Below are 18,658 nucleotides of genomic sequence, written 5' to 3' on the forward strand. Positions count from 1 at the left end.
GTCAGACTTCCATTCAACTTGATTTCTGGTGGTTCTGTCCGATAGTTGATCTATATTTTAGTTGTAATTTTAATGTGGTTATGCGAAGAGGTGAGCCATGTCTGCCTATGCTGCCATCTTGACCAGAAGACTGACAGGCTGATTTTAAAACTTACATGGAAGTGCCAAGGACCTAGAGTAGCCAGAATAATTTTGAAAAACAAAAACAAACAAACAAAAAATATGTGGAGAACTCACACTACCTGAATTCAAAACTTTAAACTACAATAATCCAGACAGTGAAGTATTGGCAAAATAATAAACATAGGTCAGTGGAACAGAGTAGAGTCCAGAAATAGATCTATACATATATTGTCAGCTGATTTTTGACAGAGATGCTAAGGTAATTCAATGGGGAAAGGAAAATTTTCAACAAATGCTATCAAAACAACTGAATATCCATGTGGGAAAAAAATGAACTTTTACCTTACAAAACACAAAATTTAATTTGAGGTGAATCATAGACTTCAACATAAATGCTAAACTATAAAGCTCCTAGGAGAAAATGAGGAGAATATTTTTTTCTGGTGTTGGAGTAATCTCAGATTTCTTAGAAGGGATGCAGAAAAGCATTGAGAAAAACGAATAAACTCAGATTTATAAAGAATGGATAAATGAGATAAAACTTCTGGTTTTTGATAGACATCGTTAAGAAAATGGAAAAGCAATCCACCAGCCAGGAAAAAATATTTTCAATACATCTATCTGACAGAGGGCTTGTATCCAGAATAAAGCTCCCTTACAACTTCATAAGGTACAACTCAGTTTTTTAAAATGGACAAAAGAATATACACCTCAAAAAGATAGGTAAGTTGGCAATAATGACATGTAAAGTGCTCAGCATCATTTGCCATTAGGGAAATAAATAATAAAGCCATAATGAGGTAACATTTGACCCACTGGAATAGCTAAGGCTAATAAGATTTGGTTACCAGTACCAAACACTGGGGAGTACGTGCAGCAACTGGACATAGAACTGGATAAACAGCTGATGGGAGTGTGAAATGGTACAACCATTTGGAAAATTATATGGCAGTTTCTTATAAAGTTAAACAGACATCTACTCTATGACCCAGTAATTCCATTTCTGTAGTATTTACCTAAGAAAAATGAAGGCCCTTGTCCACAAAAAGACATAAATATGAATGGTAATTGCAACTTTACTCATAATAGTCCCAAACTGGAAACAACCCAAATGGCCTATCAATAGGAGAATGAGTAAACAGATTATGGTATATTCATACAATGACTACTTCTAAGCAATGGAAAATATAATGAACTATGTACACACAATAACCTGGATGAATCTCAAAAAGATATGTGAGCCAAAGAAGCCAGACACAAAAGAATATATGTTCTTATGATTCTGTTTATATGAAATTCTAGAATAAGTAAGACTAATCTCTCTCATTGAAATAAAAATATCGGTAGCCAGGTTTGGGCAAAGGGGTTGACTACAATAGCCACAAGGGAACTTTTGGGGGGTGATAGAAATGTTCTGTGTCTTAATTGGAATGCTGGTACATTGGACTTACACATTCACCCAAACTTATTAAAATATACCCTTAAAGTCCATGCACTTCACTGTTTCTAGATTTTAACTCAGCTTTTTACAAAAGTATTTTAAAGGTTCTGTGCCTTCTGAGGGTAGAGATAGCTATAGCACTTTGGCCTTCACAGTACTGTGAGCACCATTGTTTCCTATTTTGTGTTGTTGTTGTCGTCATTGTCGTCATCATCATCAAGATAGGTATAGATGGAGAAAACCAAGATGGAGGCGTAGGTAGACACACTGTGCCTCCTCGCACAACCAAAAGAAGGACAACAACAATTTAAAAACAAAGAATAACCAGAACTGACAGAAAACTGAACTGCAAGGAAGTCCGACAACCAAGGAGATAAAGAAGAAACATTCATCCAGACCGGAAGGTGGGGCAAAGACGGGCAGCCGGGGCGGACAGGACTCCTGGCAACACTGCCGAACCCTGAGTGGTGGATTGTGGAACAAATGGGGCAGGCAGTGCGACTGCTAGCAGACCCCGCAGCCCCACATTCACACAGATAAACCAGGAAGAACGGCGGGGGAGCAAAACAGACTGCGCAACCCAGGGCTCCAGCTCAGGGAAATAAATCCTCAAACCTCTGATTGAAAACACCTGTGGAGGTTGAGGAGGCAGCAGGAGAAACTCCCAGCCTCTCAGGAGAGATCATTGGAGAGACCCACAGGGGCCTAGAGCATGCACAAGCCCACCCATTCAGGAATTAGCACCAGAGGGGCCCAGTTTGATTGTGGGTAGTGGAGGGAGTGACTGAAATCAGGTGGAGAGTGGAGCAAGCGCCATTGCTCCCTCTCAGCCCCTCCCCAGGCTCCGCCCCTTTATGTAACAGACGTGCCAAGACAAAAAAAAAAAAAAAAAGGCCCAAATGAAAGAACAGATCAAAGCTCCAGAAATAATTCAACTAAGCAGCGAACACATAGGCAACCTATCAGATGCACAGTTCAAAACACTGGTAATCAGGATACTCACAGAATTGGTTGAATTTGGCTGCAAATTAGATGAAAAAATGAAGGCTATGCTAAGAGAAACAAAGGAAAAGGTACAGGGAACCAATAGTGATGTGAAGGAAACTGGGACTCAAATCAACAGTGTGGACCAGAGGAAGAAAGAAACATCCAACCAGAACAGAATGAAGAAACAAGAATTCGGAAAAATGAGGAGAGGCTTAGGAACCTCCAGGACATCTTGAAACATTCCAACATCTAAATTATAGGGGTGTCAGAAGGAGAAGAGGAAGAACAAAAAATTGAAAACTTATTTGAACAAATCATGAAGGAGAACTTCCCCAGTCTGGCAAAGGAAATAGACTTCCAGGAAGTCCAGGAAGCTCAGAGAGTCCCAAAGAAGCTGGGCCCAAGGAGGAACACACCTAGGCACATCATAATTACATTACCCAAGATTAAATATAAGGAGAGAATCTTAGAAGCAGCAAGAGAAAAGGACACAGTTACCTACAAAGGAGTGCCCATAAGACTGTCAGCTGATTTCTCCAAAGAGACCTTACAGGCAAGAAGGGGCTGGAAAGAAGTACTCAAAGTCATGAAAAGCAAAGATCTACATCCAAGATTACTGTATCCAACAAAGGTATCATTTAGAATGGAAGGGCAGATAAAGTGCTTCTCAGATAAGGTCAAGTTCAAGGAGTTCATCATCACCAAGCCCTTATTATATGAAATGTTAAAGGGACTTACCTAAGAAAAAGAAGATAAAAAATATGAACAGTAAAAATGACAGCAAACTCACAGTTATTAACAACCACACCTAAAACCAAAACAAAAGCAAACTAAGCAAACAACTAGAACAGGAACAGAACCACAGAAATGGAGATCACATGGAGGGTTACCAATAGGGAAGTGGGAGGGGAAGAGAGAGGGGAAAGGTACAGAGAATAAGTAGCATAAATGGTAGGTAGAAAATAGACAGGAGAGGGGTAAGAATAGTGTAGGAAATGTAGAAGCCAAAGAACTTATATGTGTGACCCATGGACATGAACTATAGGGGGGGAATGTGGGAGGGAGAGGGTGGGCAGGATGGAATGGAGTGAAGGGGGAGGAAATGGGACAACTGTAATAGCATAATCAATAAATATATTTTAAAAAAAAGGTATAGGTAAACATGGTACTCACCTCCTCCCACAACTACTACTTCAAAATTACAAATGAACTACAGAACAGCCATCATTCAGAACTACCTAAAATCAAGCTGAATGGAAGTGTTACCACTGTGGAATTAAAGAAGAAAACACATTGAGACTAGTAGAAGGGGCAGAGACATGGAATAGGCTGGTCCACACCCACATGTTGGAGATAAATATTGGGGGGGTATCTTAGGAGCGAGGGGTCCCAGCCCCACAGCTGGCCACCAAAGCCCAGGGTTCTGGTGCCAGGAAGAAAAGCCACCATAACTTCTGGCTGCAAAAACCAGAGGGGATTGAGACTGAGGAAGGTGGAGGCTTTTGGAGTCCCAAGCAGTTCCTCTTAAAGGGCTTCTGTACAGACTTACTTAGACTCAATCCCTCTGATCTCCAGCATGGCAACAGCAGCTGTAAGACACAACAGACATATGGGGAGGGGCTGAATTGTTTGGCATCAGGGCGAGAGCTGGAGGGGCAGCTTTGTCCTAGACAGAAATGCTGGCTGAGGCTTTTGTTCCTTTGATGAGCTCTCCCCTCAACAGACTGGGCAGGCAGGTGCCATACCTGAGACCCAATCAAGCAAGCTCACACTGTTTGCTCCACCCTGGGGATTCCCTGAGGTCCTGTCCCACCCATCTTTTGGGCGCACCCAAGCTGTTTCCAGTGGCTTTTCCATCCATATGGCATATGGCTTGCCTTTGCTCATGCTACAGATTTTCCTAAATGTTCTCAAACAAGCAGCCATCTGTTCTCAACAATCCCAAACCTCGCACTAAGTGACCCCAGGCCTTGCAGTAGTGGCAGCTGGACTTGGTTTACAGCTTAGACTCCCCGGGACACCTCTAAGCCCAGCACAAGTAGCAGCCACTGGCAGATTGCTTTGTAGCTTATACTGGGTGGCCCCAGGTAGAACACAGGCAGTGGCTGACCTTGGCCTGCACCTCCCAGGAGGCCCCAGCCAGTGCACCCAGTGGACAGCTCCAGGCCACACTGAAGTATCACTACCCAACCACCTGCACAAGCAACACACTCAAGGGCAGACTCACCAGCCACCAGAACCCTGTTGAAGGAAGTCCTGCTCAATAGGGTGGGTCCCTACACAGTTGATCTAACATGGTGGTTGGAGGTTGGTAGTCAGTAGTCACATCCAGTCATTGCAGCTGGTCAGCTGAATAAATTCTCCCAGTAACATGATGACAGCAATCAAATTTCACCTACAAGAGGAAGGTATGCACAGCCTATACGATGGGCACACTTCGAGTACCCAGTTTGAGTGATAGGGGAAGCTGTGCCACTAGACCCTACAGGACACCTACTACATTAGGCCATTCTACCTATCCCGGGAGATGTAGCAACCCTACCTAATACACAGAAACCAACACAGGAGGCTGCCAAAACGAGGAGACAAAGAAACATGGCCCGAATGAAAGAACAGAACAAAACTCCAGAAAGAGAGCTAAACAAAATGGAAACTAGCAATGCACTACATGCGGAGTTCAAAACACTGGTTATAAGGATGCTCAGTGAACTTAGTAAGGACTTTGACAGCATGAAAAAGAAACAAAGACTACACTAATTGAAATAAAGAATAATTTACAGGGAATGAACAGTAGAGCAGATGAAGCCAAGAATCAAATCAGCAATTTGGAATATAAAAAAGCCAAAAAAACAAACAAAAAAACCAACCAATCAGAACAGCAAGAAGAAAAAGGAATCCAAAAAAAATGAGGATAGTATAAGGAGCCTCTGGGACAACTTCAGGCATACCAACATTCGCATCATGGGGGTGTCATAAGGAGAAGAGAGAGAGCAAGAAATTGAAAACCTACTTGAAAAAAATGTCAGGAAACTTCCCTAACTTGGTGAAGGAAGTAGACATACAAGTCCAGGAAGTGCAGAGCATCCCAAATAAAATGAATCCAAACAGGCCCACCAAGACACATCAGAATTAAAATGCCAAAGGTTAAAGACAAAGGGAGAATCTTAAAAGCAGTTACCTACAGGGCAGTTCCCATAAGACTATCAGCTGATTTCTCAACAGAAACTTTGCGGCCTAGAAGGGATGGGCAAGAAATATTTAAAGTGATGAAAAGCAAGGACTTACAACCAAGATTGCTCTACCTAGCAAAGCTATCATTTAGAATCACAGGACAAATAAAGAGTTTCTCAGACAAGAAAAAGCTAAAGGACTTCATCATCACCAAACCAGTGTTATATGAAATGTTAAAAGGTCTTGAAGGAGGAGGAGGGGTTAGGAAGAGGGGAAAATACGAACAATAAAATGGCAATAAATACATATGTATCAACAACTGAATCTAAAAAACAAAATAAATGAACGAGTAGAACAGAAACAGACTCATGGGTACAGAGAATGCTTTGACAATTGCCAGATGGGAGGATGTTTGGAGGACTGGGTGAAAAATGTGAAGGGATTAAGAAGTACAAATCTGTTGTTACAGAATAGTCACGGGGATGCAAAGTACAGCATAGGGAGTATAGTCGGTAATAGTCTAATGACATTGTATGGCATCAGATGGTGCAAGACTTATCGGCATGACCACTTAGTAAGTTATGTAATATTTAGTCCCTGGGGTGTATGTAGACTTGAAGCTTACATGATGATGTATATGTGTTCATATGTAATTGAAAATTTAAAAAATGATAAATTTAAGAAAAACCCATTTCTTTCTTTTTAAAAAAATTTTAACTTTTTAATTTTATTTAATTACAGTTGTGTGCCTTTTCTCCCCATCCCTCCACCCCACCCCGGCTGAACCCCCCTCCCTCCCCCACCTCTACCCTCCCCCTTGATTTTGTCCATGTGTCCTTTATAGAGTTCCTGTAGAAAAACCCATTTCACAACTGCCTTGGAAATTCTTACTTAAACAGAAGATTTATGTGTATAATTAGGTCCATGTGAAGTAAAGAACTGATATAAACATAGTTTATATCATAACTTTATTTTTCTTAAGTCCCAAAAGGTGACTTTAAAAGATCTATTTTTCTAGAATATGTTTATTAGATTCTTGGAAGCATCTTTTAAAAAATAAATAAATGTTTAAGAAAACATTCTGACCAAGTTAGTACTAGTGGGTCCTTTTGGGGCAGAGGATGCAAGCTTTTATATGTTCTTAGCACTGCTTCCAATCCTAATGTTCACACAGTTTTGAATGTTTGATTCTATTGTAGCTGAAGTTTACACTCAAGACCTACTTTCCTTATGCTTCTCCATCTCTTGTCATGGTGCTAATGCAACACCCAAAAGGTACGTAAAGATTGATTCTGCCTGTATTCTGATGATTTCTGGGAAAGAGCCCTGTCAAATCATAACCCTTCTCCCAGTTCCTTATCATGAAACAAAGGAGATGGTAGTGGTTCTCTCTGACATCTCTTTCAGCTCTCAGGGTCTCACATTCTGTGGATTTTGACACGACAGTTTGCTTGATGTCCCAGTTAGGATCATTTACCAAAAGAAGGAAAGCAGAGGGAAAAAATGGCCTCTTGTTAAGTTTTGATAGTGTGCTCTGGATACCACAAGTCCTCTGGTGCCAGCCAGATCTGCCTAGATGCCAGAAACAGGCTAAGACTTGGCTGAGTTAGAATAAAACAGTACATTTATTTGTAGTTCATTCTTTCTACTCTATGCCCCTTGTTGCAAAAGAGAAGATAAAAGGATGAATGAAGCCAAGGAAATGTAGGGGAAATTTCTCCTAACCAAGTCAAGGGAAGGCTTTTGAAAGAATTCCATAAGTGTATTAGACCACAGCCTTCTTTGATTTCATTTGCCAGCCTTCCTTAGGCCATTACCAGTTGGGGAAATGATGGTTCCATCCTTAATTCAACTGGTGTTGATTGTTAACATGCCTGTGAGGGAAGAAGGCACTTTATCTGACTGGGGAAGGAAAGAGGAAAGAGTGAAAGACCAGCAATACTTCCTTTTTATGCCATTTTTTGCATGCCTTTTTCCTGAGACTAGGGTAAGTAGATTCATTTAAGGAAGTAGATGAATTGGTTTCACAGCATTTTATAAAGCCTGAATTTCTCTTCCTTTTTTCTCAAAGACATAGGTTCTCATGTAAAGTGACCCATCTGACACTGTCTTCTTAGATGCTAGAGGCAGAGGTGGTGATGTGCCAGTGGGATCTCTGGCCAACAGTTTTGTGAAATCTAAACTGTGGAAACACAATGGGAAAACTGTAATAACAAGACAGAGAAGTCAGTAATTCCCTTTTCAGGGCTACACCTCACAGCTTAAGTCAGATCACCAAAACTTAAGGTCAGCCTGCGTGACTCCAGAGAAGTATTGGACTTGTTATTTTTTAAGTTTGGAGATATCTAAACAAAAGGTTGGGTGGGGTGTGGTATATGGGCATGACCTCAGCCTACTTACCTTTTCCTTGGTGTGATTAGCCCAGACATGTCACAGGATAAGGAAATTCATGCAGGAGTACAAGAGCTACCTATGCTAGTTTCTGAACAGTTTTCTGCATATTACTTTTAGAGAAAACAATGTTATATTCACAAATTAAAGTGTTTTTAATACTAGAATCTTGGATTCATCAGAAACTGATTTTGTGCCCACTGTAAAGTCCTATGGGGCATGAAAGATTAATCACTTATGAGCCCTGACTCTTCTAGGAACTGTAAGTAGAGGGGACATAAAATAGGCATCTAAACAACCAATATAAAGAAGAAAGTGAAAACACCTTCAAAGGCTGCTAAGGAAGAGTTCTGGGGGTTCAGAGGAGGGAGGGGGAGACTCTCTGACCCTTCAATCTGTAACATTTGCGGAGTAGCAGTAGGTACTCTATCCCATTATCTTCCTCGTGGATACAATTATAGAATCTATCACTACATGCAAATCTGGTAACCTTTTTAAGATGTTGTTTCAAAGTGCAGATACATATTCAGATGTGTTTAAAATCACAAGATAATTGTGAAACCAGAGAAACTAACTCAAGAAAGGGCATTTGTTCGTATGATGCCCATGTTTTTTTCACTGGCCTTTTCTTTACTATAAGTCTGTAACCACATTATAAGTTCATCACAAATCATAGAAAAACAGTTGGGCAGCCCATTCCTAGTTTCTCAGTGACTGTTTCATTAGGCTCCATGTATTTTAATGTCACAAATTGTTAGTGATAGAGGAGGGGGTGGGCAAGTAGAAACGGAAAAACCTGGACTGCACCACAGCATTTTTGAACCCCAGGGTGGGCTGCTCATGCAGTCTTCGCAGACTCTACGTGCCTGAGTTTAGCCCCTGAAGTTTAGCTTGTGTAGCACTGACAGATGTTTCTTCCCAGGCCTGAGTGATGGGTGCTGGCCGAGTTCCACTGACCAGGAAAAAAGAATGGCTTTTCCCCTAAACTCTTCCAGCCTTAGCTGCAGGTGGTTACTACCTAATAGGTTTGACATTTCTTCAGTTCTCTTCTGCTCTCTTTTGACCCACAGATATCCCACGGGGACTGTGGCACCAGCCACTGAAACATATTTCTGAAATGCTCAGAGAAATAGTGGAAGACAAGACTCTCGGGTAAGCAAACCCTGATGACTCCCAGGAGTGCTTCACACATGGTTTCTCTGGGTCCTTGTCTTCCCTTTAGCAGGGTTGATGGAAAGGCATTATTGGTCTGTGACCATTGCCTCACAGGTAAACACACTGCGGAGTAAGAAGTAGAGGAAGCACAGAGCTACTTGGACCACTTTGTACAGCTCACAATAAATAGGCATGCATATGTCAATACCTTGCATAGTATTAGATTTTGAAATATACAAGCATAATAATAAAAAGAAGAGACCCTGGAAAAAGCAGTGCCCACATGCTGCGAACTCCTGGGCATGCAGGAGAGGAATGCGTCTGCTCCTTGTCTTCTTTTCTCTGCCTCTCTACGGGAGGAAATTCTAAACTGCTCCTGTACAGTGGGATAAAATGTTTCTTGTTCCTCCTGTTTGTAATAAATACTTACCTAAAATTTAAAAATGCTATTACGATGTTAACATGATGATACTCAGTGCCTTATGTGGCTTATTTTCCTGGAAGCGTTCACATTTAGGATTTAAGTTCTTTGTAATATAACTGCCTTCGGCTTCCTCTTAAATTTCTTCCTTTTAGAGTGTATTTTATTCATTTTCTATGCTACCCTACAAGACTGTCTTTGTTTGTTTCATTTGCCAATTTTCCCTCTTGAAATTCTCGGTATTCTCATCTCGGAGCCACCACAGATTAGAGGCGGTGCTATGTGTTCGCGGTCACTCCTGGAGTGCCAGGTCCTTACTCCTCCCCTCCACCAGGCCTCTTACCAGTGGAAGAGTCAAAAAGAACTGGTGGCCAAGTAGGGATCAGAGTGCTGGTCATATCAATGACCTGCCGCACCTGGCAGCCCTGCTCATACCCTCTCTGGTTGCCTCTGTTGAAGCGCGGAACCTTGATCCCAAACCCCATGGGAATCCTACCTAACCTAGATCTGCCTTAACTACACTTTGGGGTCCATCTGCAGAGAGGGGTCTGTGGGCAGGTTTTGGCACTTTATCAGACAGCCACATGGGACTTCCTTGACACTCAGTTACTGGTAGGAAAGAGGGAGAATGACCAGGCCTGTCCCTGCAATGCAGATCTTGAACCCTGATACAAGCATAATGGCCACCTGGGAGAAGGGAGCACGAGAGACTCTCTGTTCAGCTTACTGTCCATGAGGGCAGCGGGGAGGAGACCCTGTGGAGCCTCTTCCTTGCTTTTGCAACGTTAGGACCAGCCCACCACTAGCATGACCCGCGTAACATCAACTTGTCCTCTTGTGGGAAACAGTAAGACTGCCCGTCCTTCCGTTTCTCTTCGTTGTCTTACAAGCTAAATTTCAGAACATTTTATCAATTGTTCTTAGTGAGGACTTGGACAGGAGGAAAGCCGTGACCAGGGGAGGCAAGGGCAGTGCTTGGGACTTTCATGGGTCAAGCAGAGGAATATGGACCCCGATCTACCAAAGACAGAACGCTGCAGAGGGTCCTGGAGCTCTCCTGTCCCAGGGGTGTCTGCAGTTCAGAAGGAAAGTTCTGATCTAACGTGATCTCAGGCCAGTCCTGCTCCATTTTTTTCCAGGGGAGATGTTAAACTACTAACACTGCCGTGTAAAGTTGATGGGTCCTCACCTTGAGCAGATTCAACCCTTTAAACAACTATTGCCACTCCCAGGTCTCAGTGTGACAAAAGGGTAGCTTCACAAAGGCTATGTGATGACAGAAAAGATTACAATATACAGTCCATTAAAAGTTTGTAATTGCCAAAATACCAACCAGAACCTTGTGTTTTGTCAGAAAGGACACAGCACATGTTTCTGCCTGTGCCCCTTCTGGGGTCTGCATTCGGATCCCGAGGAACCTCCTCCTTTCTTGCCCTGGAGCACCTGTGTGGCTCCTGTGGCTGGGAGGCCCTGCTCTGCACAGCAGCCCAGCTCTGCAGGCCAGAGGCAGAGAGACACGCCTGCAGCTACTCATGCTGCATCATTCCTGCTGGTCATGGGCCAAAACCTTCCTTTCTTAAAGGTCTGCAGTCGCTCAAGTTCCTGGATATGCAGATTTAAATGTCTGAGTTCTCAGGGCACTGAAGTTTTGAGAGGCATGCCTTTGAAGGTCTTACGATGAGTTCAGAGTGGCATTGTGAGCTATTTTTCTGAGTCTAACTTGTATTCCTTGCAAGTTGTACTTCAGTGGGTAAGAACAATTTAAGCCAACCATTCACAGACATTGCAGTTGCTTTAAGAACCAAAAGCAAAAAAATCAAGTTGCCTGGCTTCCATGTGTTTTGGTTCTATTCCAGGTCCTCCAGAGGCCCCTTTGAGAGCTGGTTTTTGTTCATTCACTTTGGAGGATGGGCTGAGATGGTGGCTGAGCAGCTACTGATATCAGAAGCTGAACCCCCTGAGGCCTTGCTGTGGCTCTTGGCATTCAGCTACAGCCCATGTGATGGGAGTCAGCGGAGAGCACAGACCATGGTGGGTGACGGTACGCAGTGTGTGTGGTGTTCAGGGTCAATCTATCCTGAGCAGAAAGGGGAAATGGGACCTATGGGAAATGAGACCTGTGGTGGGTTTGGCTTTCACTAACACCCCGGGTACCTAAACATTGAGTGCTCTCAGTTTCTTGTGGTAGTGCGCAGGTGTTGCCTGGATGAGTGATTGTGTGCTGGGCTTGTGGTTGGAGATGTTTCCCATTGTTCACAGAGTTGACTGGAGACCAGATGCTGCGCTCTGCTCTCCTGGGAAGCACTGAGGAGATGAGGTGCAGCCCTTCTGTCCCCAAGTCATTACCTCTGCTCTTGCTCAGCTGCCCTGGCTGCCCTCATTTACAGCCATGCCTGGCCCACGGGATGCCGTGCAGAGTCCGATCACCCTCCCGAGGAGCTCTGTCCTCTTCTGAGCAGGGGCCGGGCTGAGTCGGCTTTCATCCGGACTTAGTGCTTTCATGTATCAGTCAGCAGGTCCTCACATTACTGCCTTTGTTTAGAATTCTTACTAAAGTAATCACATGATATTAACCACTTTGCTTCTGAAAAAGGACTTGGTCATTTCCTAAATAACAGAGCAGCTAAATACAGACCTGGCTAACTGTGGCAGAGACTGTTGTTATTTTATGTGGAATATAATAATTACAGGAAGCAATGCTCTGATTAAAGGCATCGGCACCTCCCTTGCAAACATTTATTTGTTGGTTTTTAAAACTTCAATTGCCAGTGCTTTTCATTGATTTTAATAATTAAAAGGAGCAGCACTCCTGTTTGCTCGGTATTCTCTGTTGATTGAGAAAAGCAGAGACCAGCACGGATGTGTCTGTATTTTACTTGGGTAAAGGCTTGCATGGCACTGGAAAGAATACTTTGGGATTTTACAGAGTTGAAATTTGGTGATAATACATTTTAGATCAAAAATGGAACACTACTTAGAAATTAACACAATCCACCTACATATTTGACGCTATCTGATTGAAAAGAAAGCCTATTTCTTCCCTTTTAAAATATCACATTAGGGAAATTAAGGGAAATTTTATGTTTTCATCATCTTATTTTTCATAATAATTAAAATGTATGAAGCTCTACTGATTTCTAAAGTCCCTTATGTGTTTGTAAATATTGTATTCTGTATAAGCTAAGTTGGTAGCTTATATGTTAAGTTCCATATCGATCATAGAAACTGACAAAGATTCACTTTTGAAGTATAGAGAGAGAATCTATCTAGTAAGATTTAATATCTAGAAAGTTCTGCATTTGCACATCTTTCTACTTGTTAATTCATCCTTTCTTTAATAAAATCTACACGAAATCCTTACTCTGCATATGCTTCGTCATCCTGAATAACAGCGCATTCATAATCTTTAACCCTGCTGATCCATTCCTAGGAATTACTTTAAGGAATTAGAGGTCTACACAAATATTTATGTACAAGAATATCATCACAGCAGTGTTTTGTAATTGCAAACATTGAAAATGGCCTAAACTTTCAATAATAGAGATATTGGATAAATATTGTGGTATAGTCCAGCTATGAAATAACATTCTACCATGAAAACTTATATTCTTAAGGAATATGTGCTAAAGATACTGTAATTGCTTAAAGTGCATTGTGAAGAGAAAACTGTAAGATACAAACTGTTGTGTATAGTGAGTGCTATGTTCACAATGCACAGAGAAAGGATGGAAAGGCTGTAAACCTTTAGTTTTTACCTTATAGTTTTTAACAATAAGTCTCTTTGGATGGTGGAGTTATAGGTCATTTTAATTATTTTCTTTTTACTTTTTTGTTTAGATTTTCTACAGTGAGCATGCAAAATGTAATACTTTGGAAAGAGAGCTTGTATCTTCTGAAAAAATTATAAAGCATTTAGTCATTGGCATGCCAGGAAGGCGTTTGAAGGGAATGACAGTCTTGGATGAAATAAAGAGGAAGGAGATCGAGTCTTAGAGAATACTGGACAAGAAGAGAATGGACATGAAGGCATAGCTTCCTAAGCCCACTTAGATGGCCTCTGTGTGCTCACATAGATGCCATCAGATGAGGGCCAGCTGGGCCAGCCAGCAGAGCGGTGGGGAGAGTGGCCCTCTCCTGTTGGGACACTGCCACTCTCTGTGGAAGAGCCCCATGGTGCAGTTTCTCACCGTCTTGTACCCTCAGAACTCACACAGCAGTCCTAGTGTGCTGGGTCTGTGACAGACTTCACTGAAGGAGGCTTTAACATCCAGAAAAAAAGGCTCCCACAAAATCCATAAAATTGGTCATGGGAATTCTCAGAATAGGCCTGTGTATTCTTTTGAAAATGATGGAACATTGCTGTTCATGAGCTCCATGAACGTGGTATTCTGGACCTGTGGCTTTCAGTTCTTGCTTTGTTTTCCTAGTCACAACTGATCTACCATTCTTCTATCAAGCAGAAGTCTCAACATGAAATAAATATTTTTAATGCAAAAACAACCACAGACCTGTAACAATCACCATTATTGTGTGGATTTCACAGACTTGTGACCTCTGCTTGAGCTTTAAACATGGATGAACAGACTCTGCCAGTGTCTAAAACAAAGCAAGTGTGTGTGTGTGTCCCTCGTCCTCCCCACAACCCCACCCACGCCCAAAGACAGCAAAAGGAAAACCTCCTGCTTATCAGAACATTGGCTCAGCTGAGGTCTGATAGCATGGGGCTTTGATTGATTTGTGGCTGTGATAGTGAGTCTTCAAGGAGCCTTTTGTTCTTTTTCCCACAATATAAAAATATAACTACATTGTGCTGAGGACTTTTCTCCATTTCCTTTCATATAAGAAAAGGTCAATTCCTGGCATAGTGCCCTAGCTGCTTAGTGAGCAAGACGAAAAAAGTCAAGAAAATTCCATCACACCCATTTGGGTTTGTGTGGAGCAGTGTGGAAGCCCAGACGTGGGCTGCCTTGGTCTGCCCTCCCTGGGCACTGGTCCTCTCTTCTTTTGGAGAGTTGCTTCAAAGTACTGAATAAATCCTACAACTGTGTGTTCCCTGACCCTTCCCTAATCTCTCACCTTTGAAATTATACTCCCCAGGAAGAGGTGAAAGTGGTGCTCGGCCACCTCATGAAGCTGCTCAGAAGTCCGACCCTGTCAGCCAGGGATCTGCAGGCAGCCGCTGGAGAGAGCCGAGGCACAGACTCCAGGCCACCTGCGTGTGGACGGCTCATCAGGCACCTCCTCCTGAACTTCCTACTCTGGGCTCCCGGAGGCCACGCAGTTGCCCAGGAAGTCATCAGCCTCGTAAGTGTCTCCTTCTTTCAGCATCCTAGTTTTCATTCACATGTCACCCAAAGGCCCGACCTTTGAAGAGTATGTGTACCAGGGTGCTTGTCCAAACCTGGATACACAGACGGCGAGGTAGACAGCTGGGACGGACCCCAGAACCTGCCCCGTGCAACACCTTCATCTCACAGAAGAGAAAATGGAGGATCAGAGATAGGCAGTGACTTCTCCCAGGTCACACGGCTTGCTACCAGAGCACACAGTAACAGCTAGGTCTCCCGTCTCCCCGGTTACTCTTCTTTCAGTTTAGTGCGTGACTTTTTTTCCTCCTCATGAAGAGAAGCAAGGCCACAGTGAGAATGTGCTCACTGCAGTGGTTCAGAGAATTTTATTTTTTAATTACAAAGGAATCCTTCTGGAAGCCCAGCTGACATAAGGGGTACAGAACAGTTTGTGACATTGAATTTGACAGTGATTTATTGGGTTAGTAACACTAAAAGTGTAGACAACAAAAGAAAAAATAGATAAATTGAAGTTCATAAAAGTTAAAAACTTGTGTGCATCGAAGAACTCAATCAAAAGAGTGAAAAGACAATTCACAGAGTGGAGGAAAATGTTTGGAAATCACATATCAGATACGGGTTTGGTATCTAAACTATATTGGGAACTCTTATAAGCCAACCACAGAAAAACAACCCAACTGAGAAACAAGCAATGGATTTGAACAGATATTTCTCCAAAGAAGATGTACAAATGGCCAATAAGCACATGAAAAAGTGCTCACCATCATTAGCTGTTAGGAAAATGCAAATCAAAACCACAATGAGGTACTACTCCACACCCACCGGGACGCTATTATAAACAAACATAGTCCAAAGACAGAAACACCGACATGTCCATCAGCAGGTGAAGGGATAGACAAAATGTGGTGTGTGCCACTCACAAAAGACAGATACTGTCTGATTCCATTTATATGAGGTACCTGGAATAGGCAAACTTACAGAGAAAGTAAAATAGGGATTATCGGGGGGGAGGTGCATGAGTTGTACATTTTCCTAAAAGTACATGATAGACCACTGTGTTCGCTGTGATGGGGAGCATGGGGGGTTTGCTTAAAGGGCACATAGCTCCTGTTTGGGAGATGAATGGTGGTGGCGACGGATGGCGGTGATGGTTGCCCAGCACTGTGGGTGTGCTTCATGCCACTGAGTTGTACATTTTAAAATGGTTAAAATAGCAAATTTTATGTTTATTTTTACTATAATAAAAGATGCTCATCTCAAAAAAAAGCACCAGCATGCTGACTCTTGGAATTTTGTTTTATTCCTGTCTTTGTTTTTACTTTTTATTGCCCTATAATATACATATTTAAATGTATAGCTCAGTGAATTTTCCCAAACCAAAACATGCATAAAACCAACAATCAGATCAAGAAAGGAAAGTTCCAGCACCCAGAGGCCCTGTGTTGCATGGGGAAAGTCGCAGTGACAGCGGGCTGCCGAGAACCCTGCGGACCTGCACCTTGAAGGTTCTCCTTAGTCCTTGTTAAGTGGTCTGTGTGGAGTGGGCAGGCCCACCTCTCACATGCTCAAAGAGAAGCCATACAAGGGCCTGGGCATGGCCAAGAGCAGAAGACGACCTGCTTGTCATGTGCAGGGTGCCATCTCCTCAGGCCACTCTGACTGTGATCTATTGTGTACTTCCATAAAATGCTCACCTCACTTCCTTCCACACCCACCGGTGAGAGCTAAAGAATGCCCATGTGTCTGCAGAGCCTGGTACCACCCACCTTTGTCTCTGCCAGGTATGTATGGTAATGGTCACTGTGCAGCCACTCCCTCAGCCAGGTGATCATCATCTGGTCAACATCAACATCAACAGGGTGAGTTGTATTGACAGTGTGAACCTTGATATGACCCAGACTAATCCTGCGAAAAATGACTGACAGACGCCAACTGAGGGATGTTCAGCAAAATACCTAACTGGCGCTCCTCAGATCTGTCCAGATCATCAAGAACAAGAAAAGTCTGAGAACCTACGGAGACATGACGACTGAATATAATGTGGTACCTTGGATGGGATACTGGAACAAAAGAAGGACATTAGGAAACAACAGGAAATCTAAATAAAGTATGGATTTCAGTTAATAAATATGTATCACTTTTGGTTTGTTAATTCTGAAAAATGTAGCGCACTAATGTAATGTCAATAACTTGACAAAGGCAATGTGCAATCTCTCTGTATTATCTTTCAGTGAAATTACAAATCTAAAACCTTCAAAATTAAGTTATTTTAAAAAGTCAACAACAGGCACTTTTAAATCATGAAAGTGTTGGCAGCATTTGTGTCACCTGACCTCTGACCCCCAACCCATGCCCTGGATACCTGTGGGAGCCTGGCCCTCCTTCTCCCTGGGGGCTCCCGTCCGCTCCTCTCTGGGACTGTCACCCGGGAATGGAAAGGCAGACTCTGCCCATGGGGTGTGGGAGAGAATGACCCAAAGAAAGCCCCTCAGAGACACCCCGGTCTCTGCTTCAGTTAGTCCAACAACACATTCCCATCCATTGTAGGCTAACAGTCCCCATTCAGAATGGGCCGCCCTCAGGTCTCACCCACAAAGCAGCTGCTGTGAATAAGGAGTTAGGTCCTGTCACAGAGTTCAGGTGTGCTGCATGTGCCAGGAGGCCCATCCCCGCAGAACAGTTCAGACCTAGCCATGTATTAATACCTCAGGCTGGGGGAACACCGAAAACCCCGATGCATCCTCATTAGGTTTTGTAAGTCAGCTCAGCTGGAAAAAAAATTGACAGATAAAATGCTAGTGTTTCTCTTCACACGCTGGCTTCCTAGCAGGTGAGTGGTTGCCATACCCAAGGTACCCCTCGAAGCTGAGTAGCTTCCTGGGCCCTGTCCTTGCAGATATTCTGAAACAGTTTTTACTGACATACCAGCCTTCCCAACTCGAGGCTTCCTGCAGTGGCCACTGACAGGCTGATGGCAGCCTGGCTAAAGTAACTACAAATAGGACAGATGGAGGAGTCCTTAGCCAGTGCCAGCCTTGCATGGGCTTCCCCTCGCCTTCCACATCTCATCTGTGACACCCTGGAAAGAGTCCTGAGCCAGGTCTGCTTGGCCTGGGTAGTGGCCAGATGGTGTAAGTATTGGCTTTGTTGGCCTTTCTCTCTCAGCGGCTCTGGCTTCACCACCCTGGGGACCCAGGCTCTGGCCCAGCTCTGATGTGAACTGAGGCTCAAGCAGAGCCAGCAGGGTTCTGGGTCCTGGTCTTGCCCCTCTTTTCTCAAGTGTCAGCTTTGGAGAGCTGTGCACACTCCAGACCGGGACGTGGACAGCAGGGGCTATGTGTCTGAACCCTGTTTCTTCACAGCCTTCCTTCCATACCTTCTCCGAGGGGGCCCTGCCTTACTGAAGGGCTCCATTTCATTAAAGGTGCCCCATCCCTCCATCTCCTCTGTTCTCTTGCGCCCCAGCCTCTCCTACATAGTGCTCCCAGCCTACTGCTTCCTGTGGCTCCTCACAGAGGCCCCAGGCATCAGCTTTGGCCAGTCTTGAGCTTCTGAGATTTACCTCAAACTCATTTGTTAGAACCCTCATGCCTTCTACCCTGTGTTCGGCTCCTCTGCTCATGACAACGTAAGGGCAGCCTGGATTCCTCCTGGCCCTGG

General features: G+C 43.4%; 1 protein-coding gene across 4 annotated transcripts in view; it reads left to right on the forward strand.

The window, feature by feature from the left end:
* The window catches only part of FANCC (FA complementation group C), a 305,355-nt gene that overhangs the window by 283,499 nt on the left and 3,198 nt on the right, over window positions 1-18,658 (forward strand). For all 4 annotated transcript variants that reach the window (XM_045193745.2, XM_053925235.1, XM_045193744.2 and 1 more), the window contains 4 exons: window positions 6,922-6,997; window positions 9,184-9,265; window positions 11,546-11,720; window positions 14,787-14,993. In XM_045193745.2, coding sequence (XP_045049680.2) covers window positions 6,922-6,997; window positions 9,184-9,265; window positions 11,546-11,720; window positions 14,787-14,993 — 540 coding nt within the window. The remainder of the gene's footprint in view (window positions 1-6,921; window positions 6,998-9,183; window positions 9,266-11,545; window positions 11,721-14,786; window positions 14,994-18,658) is intronic.

The sequence above is a fragment of the Desmodus rotundus genome, chromosome 1, assembly GCF_022682495.2.
Source record: "Desmodus rotundus isolate HL8 chromosome 1, HLdesRot8A.1, whole genome shotgun sequence".
NCBI classification, from domain to species: domain Eukaryota; kingdom Metazoa; phylum Chordata; class Mammalia; order Chiroptera; family Phyllostomidae; genus Desmodus; species Desmodus rotundus.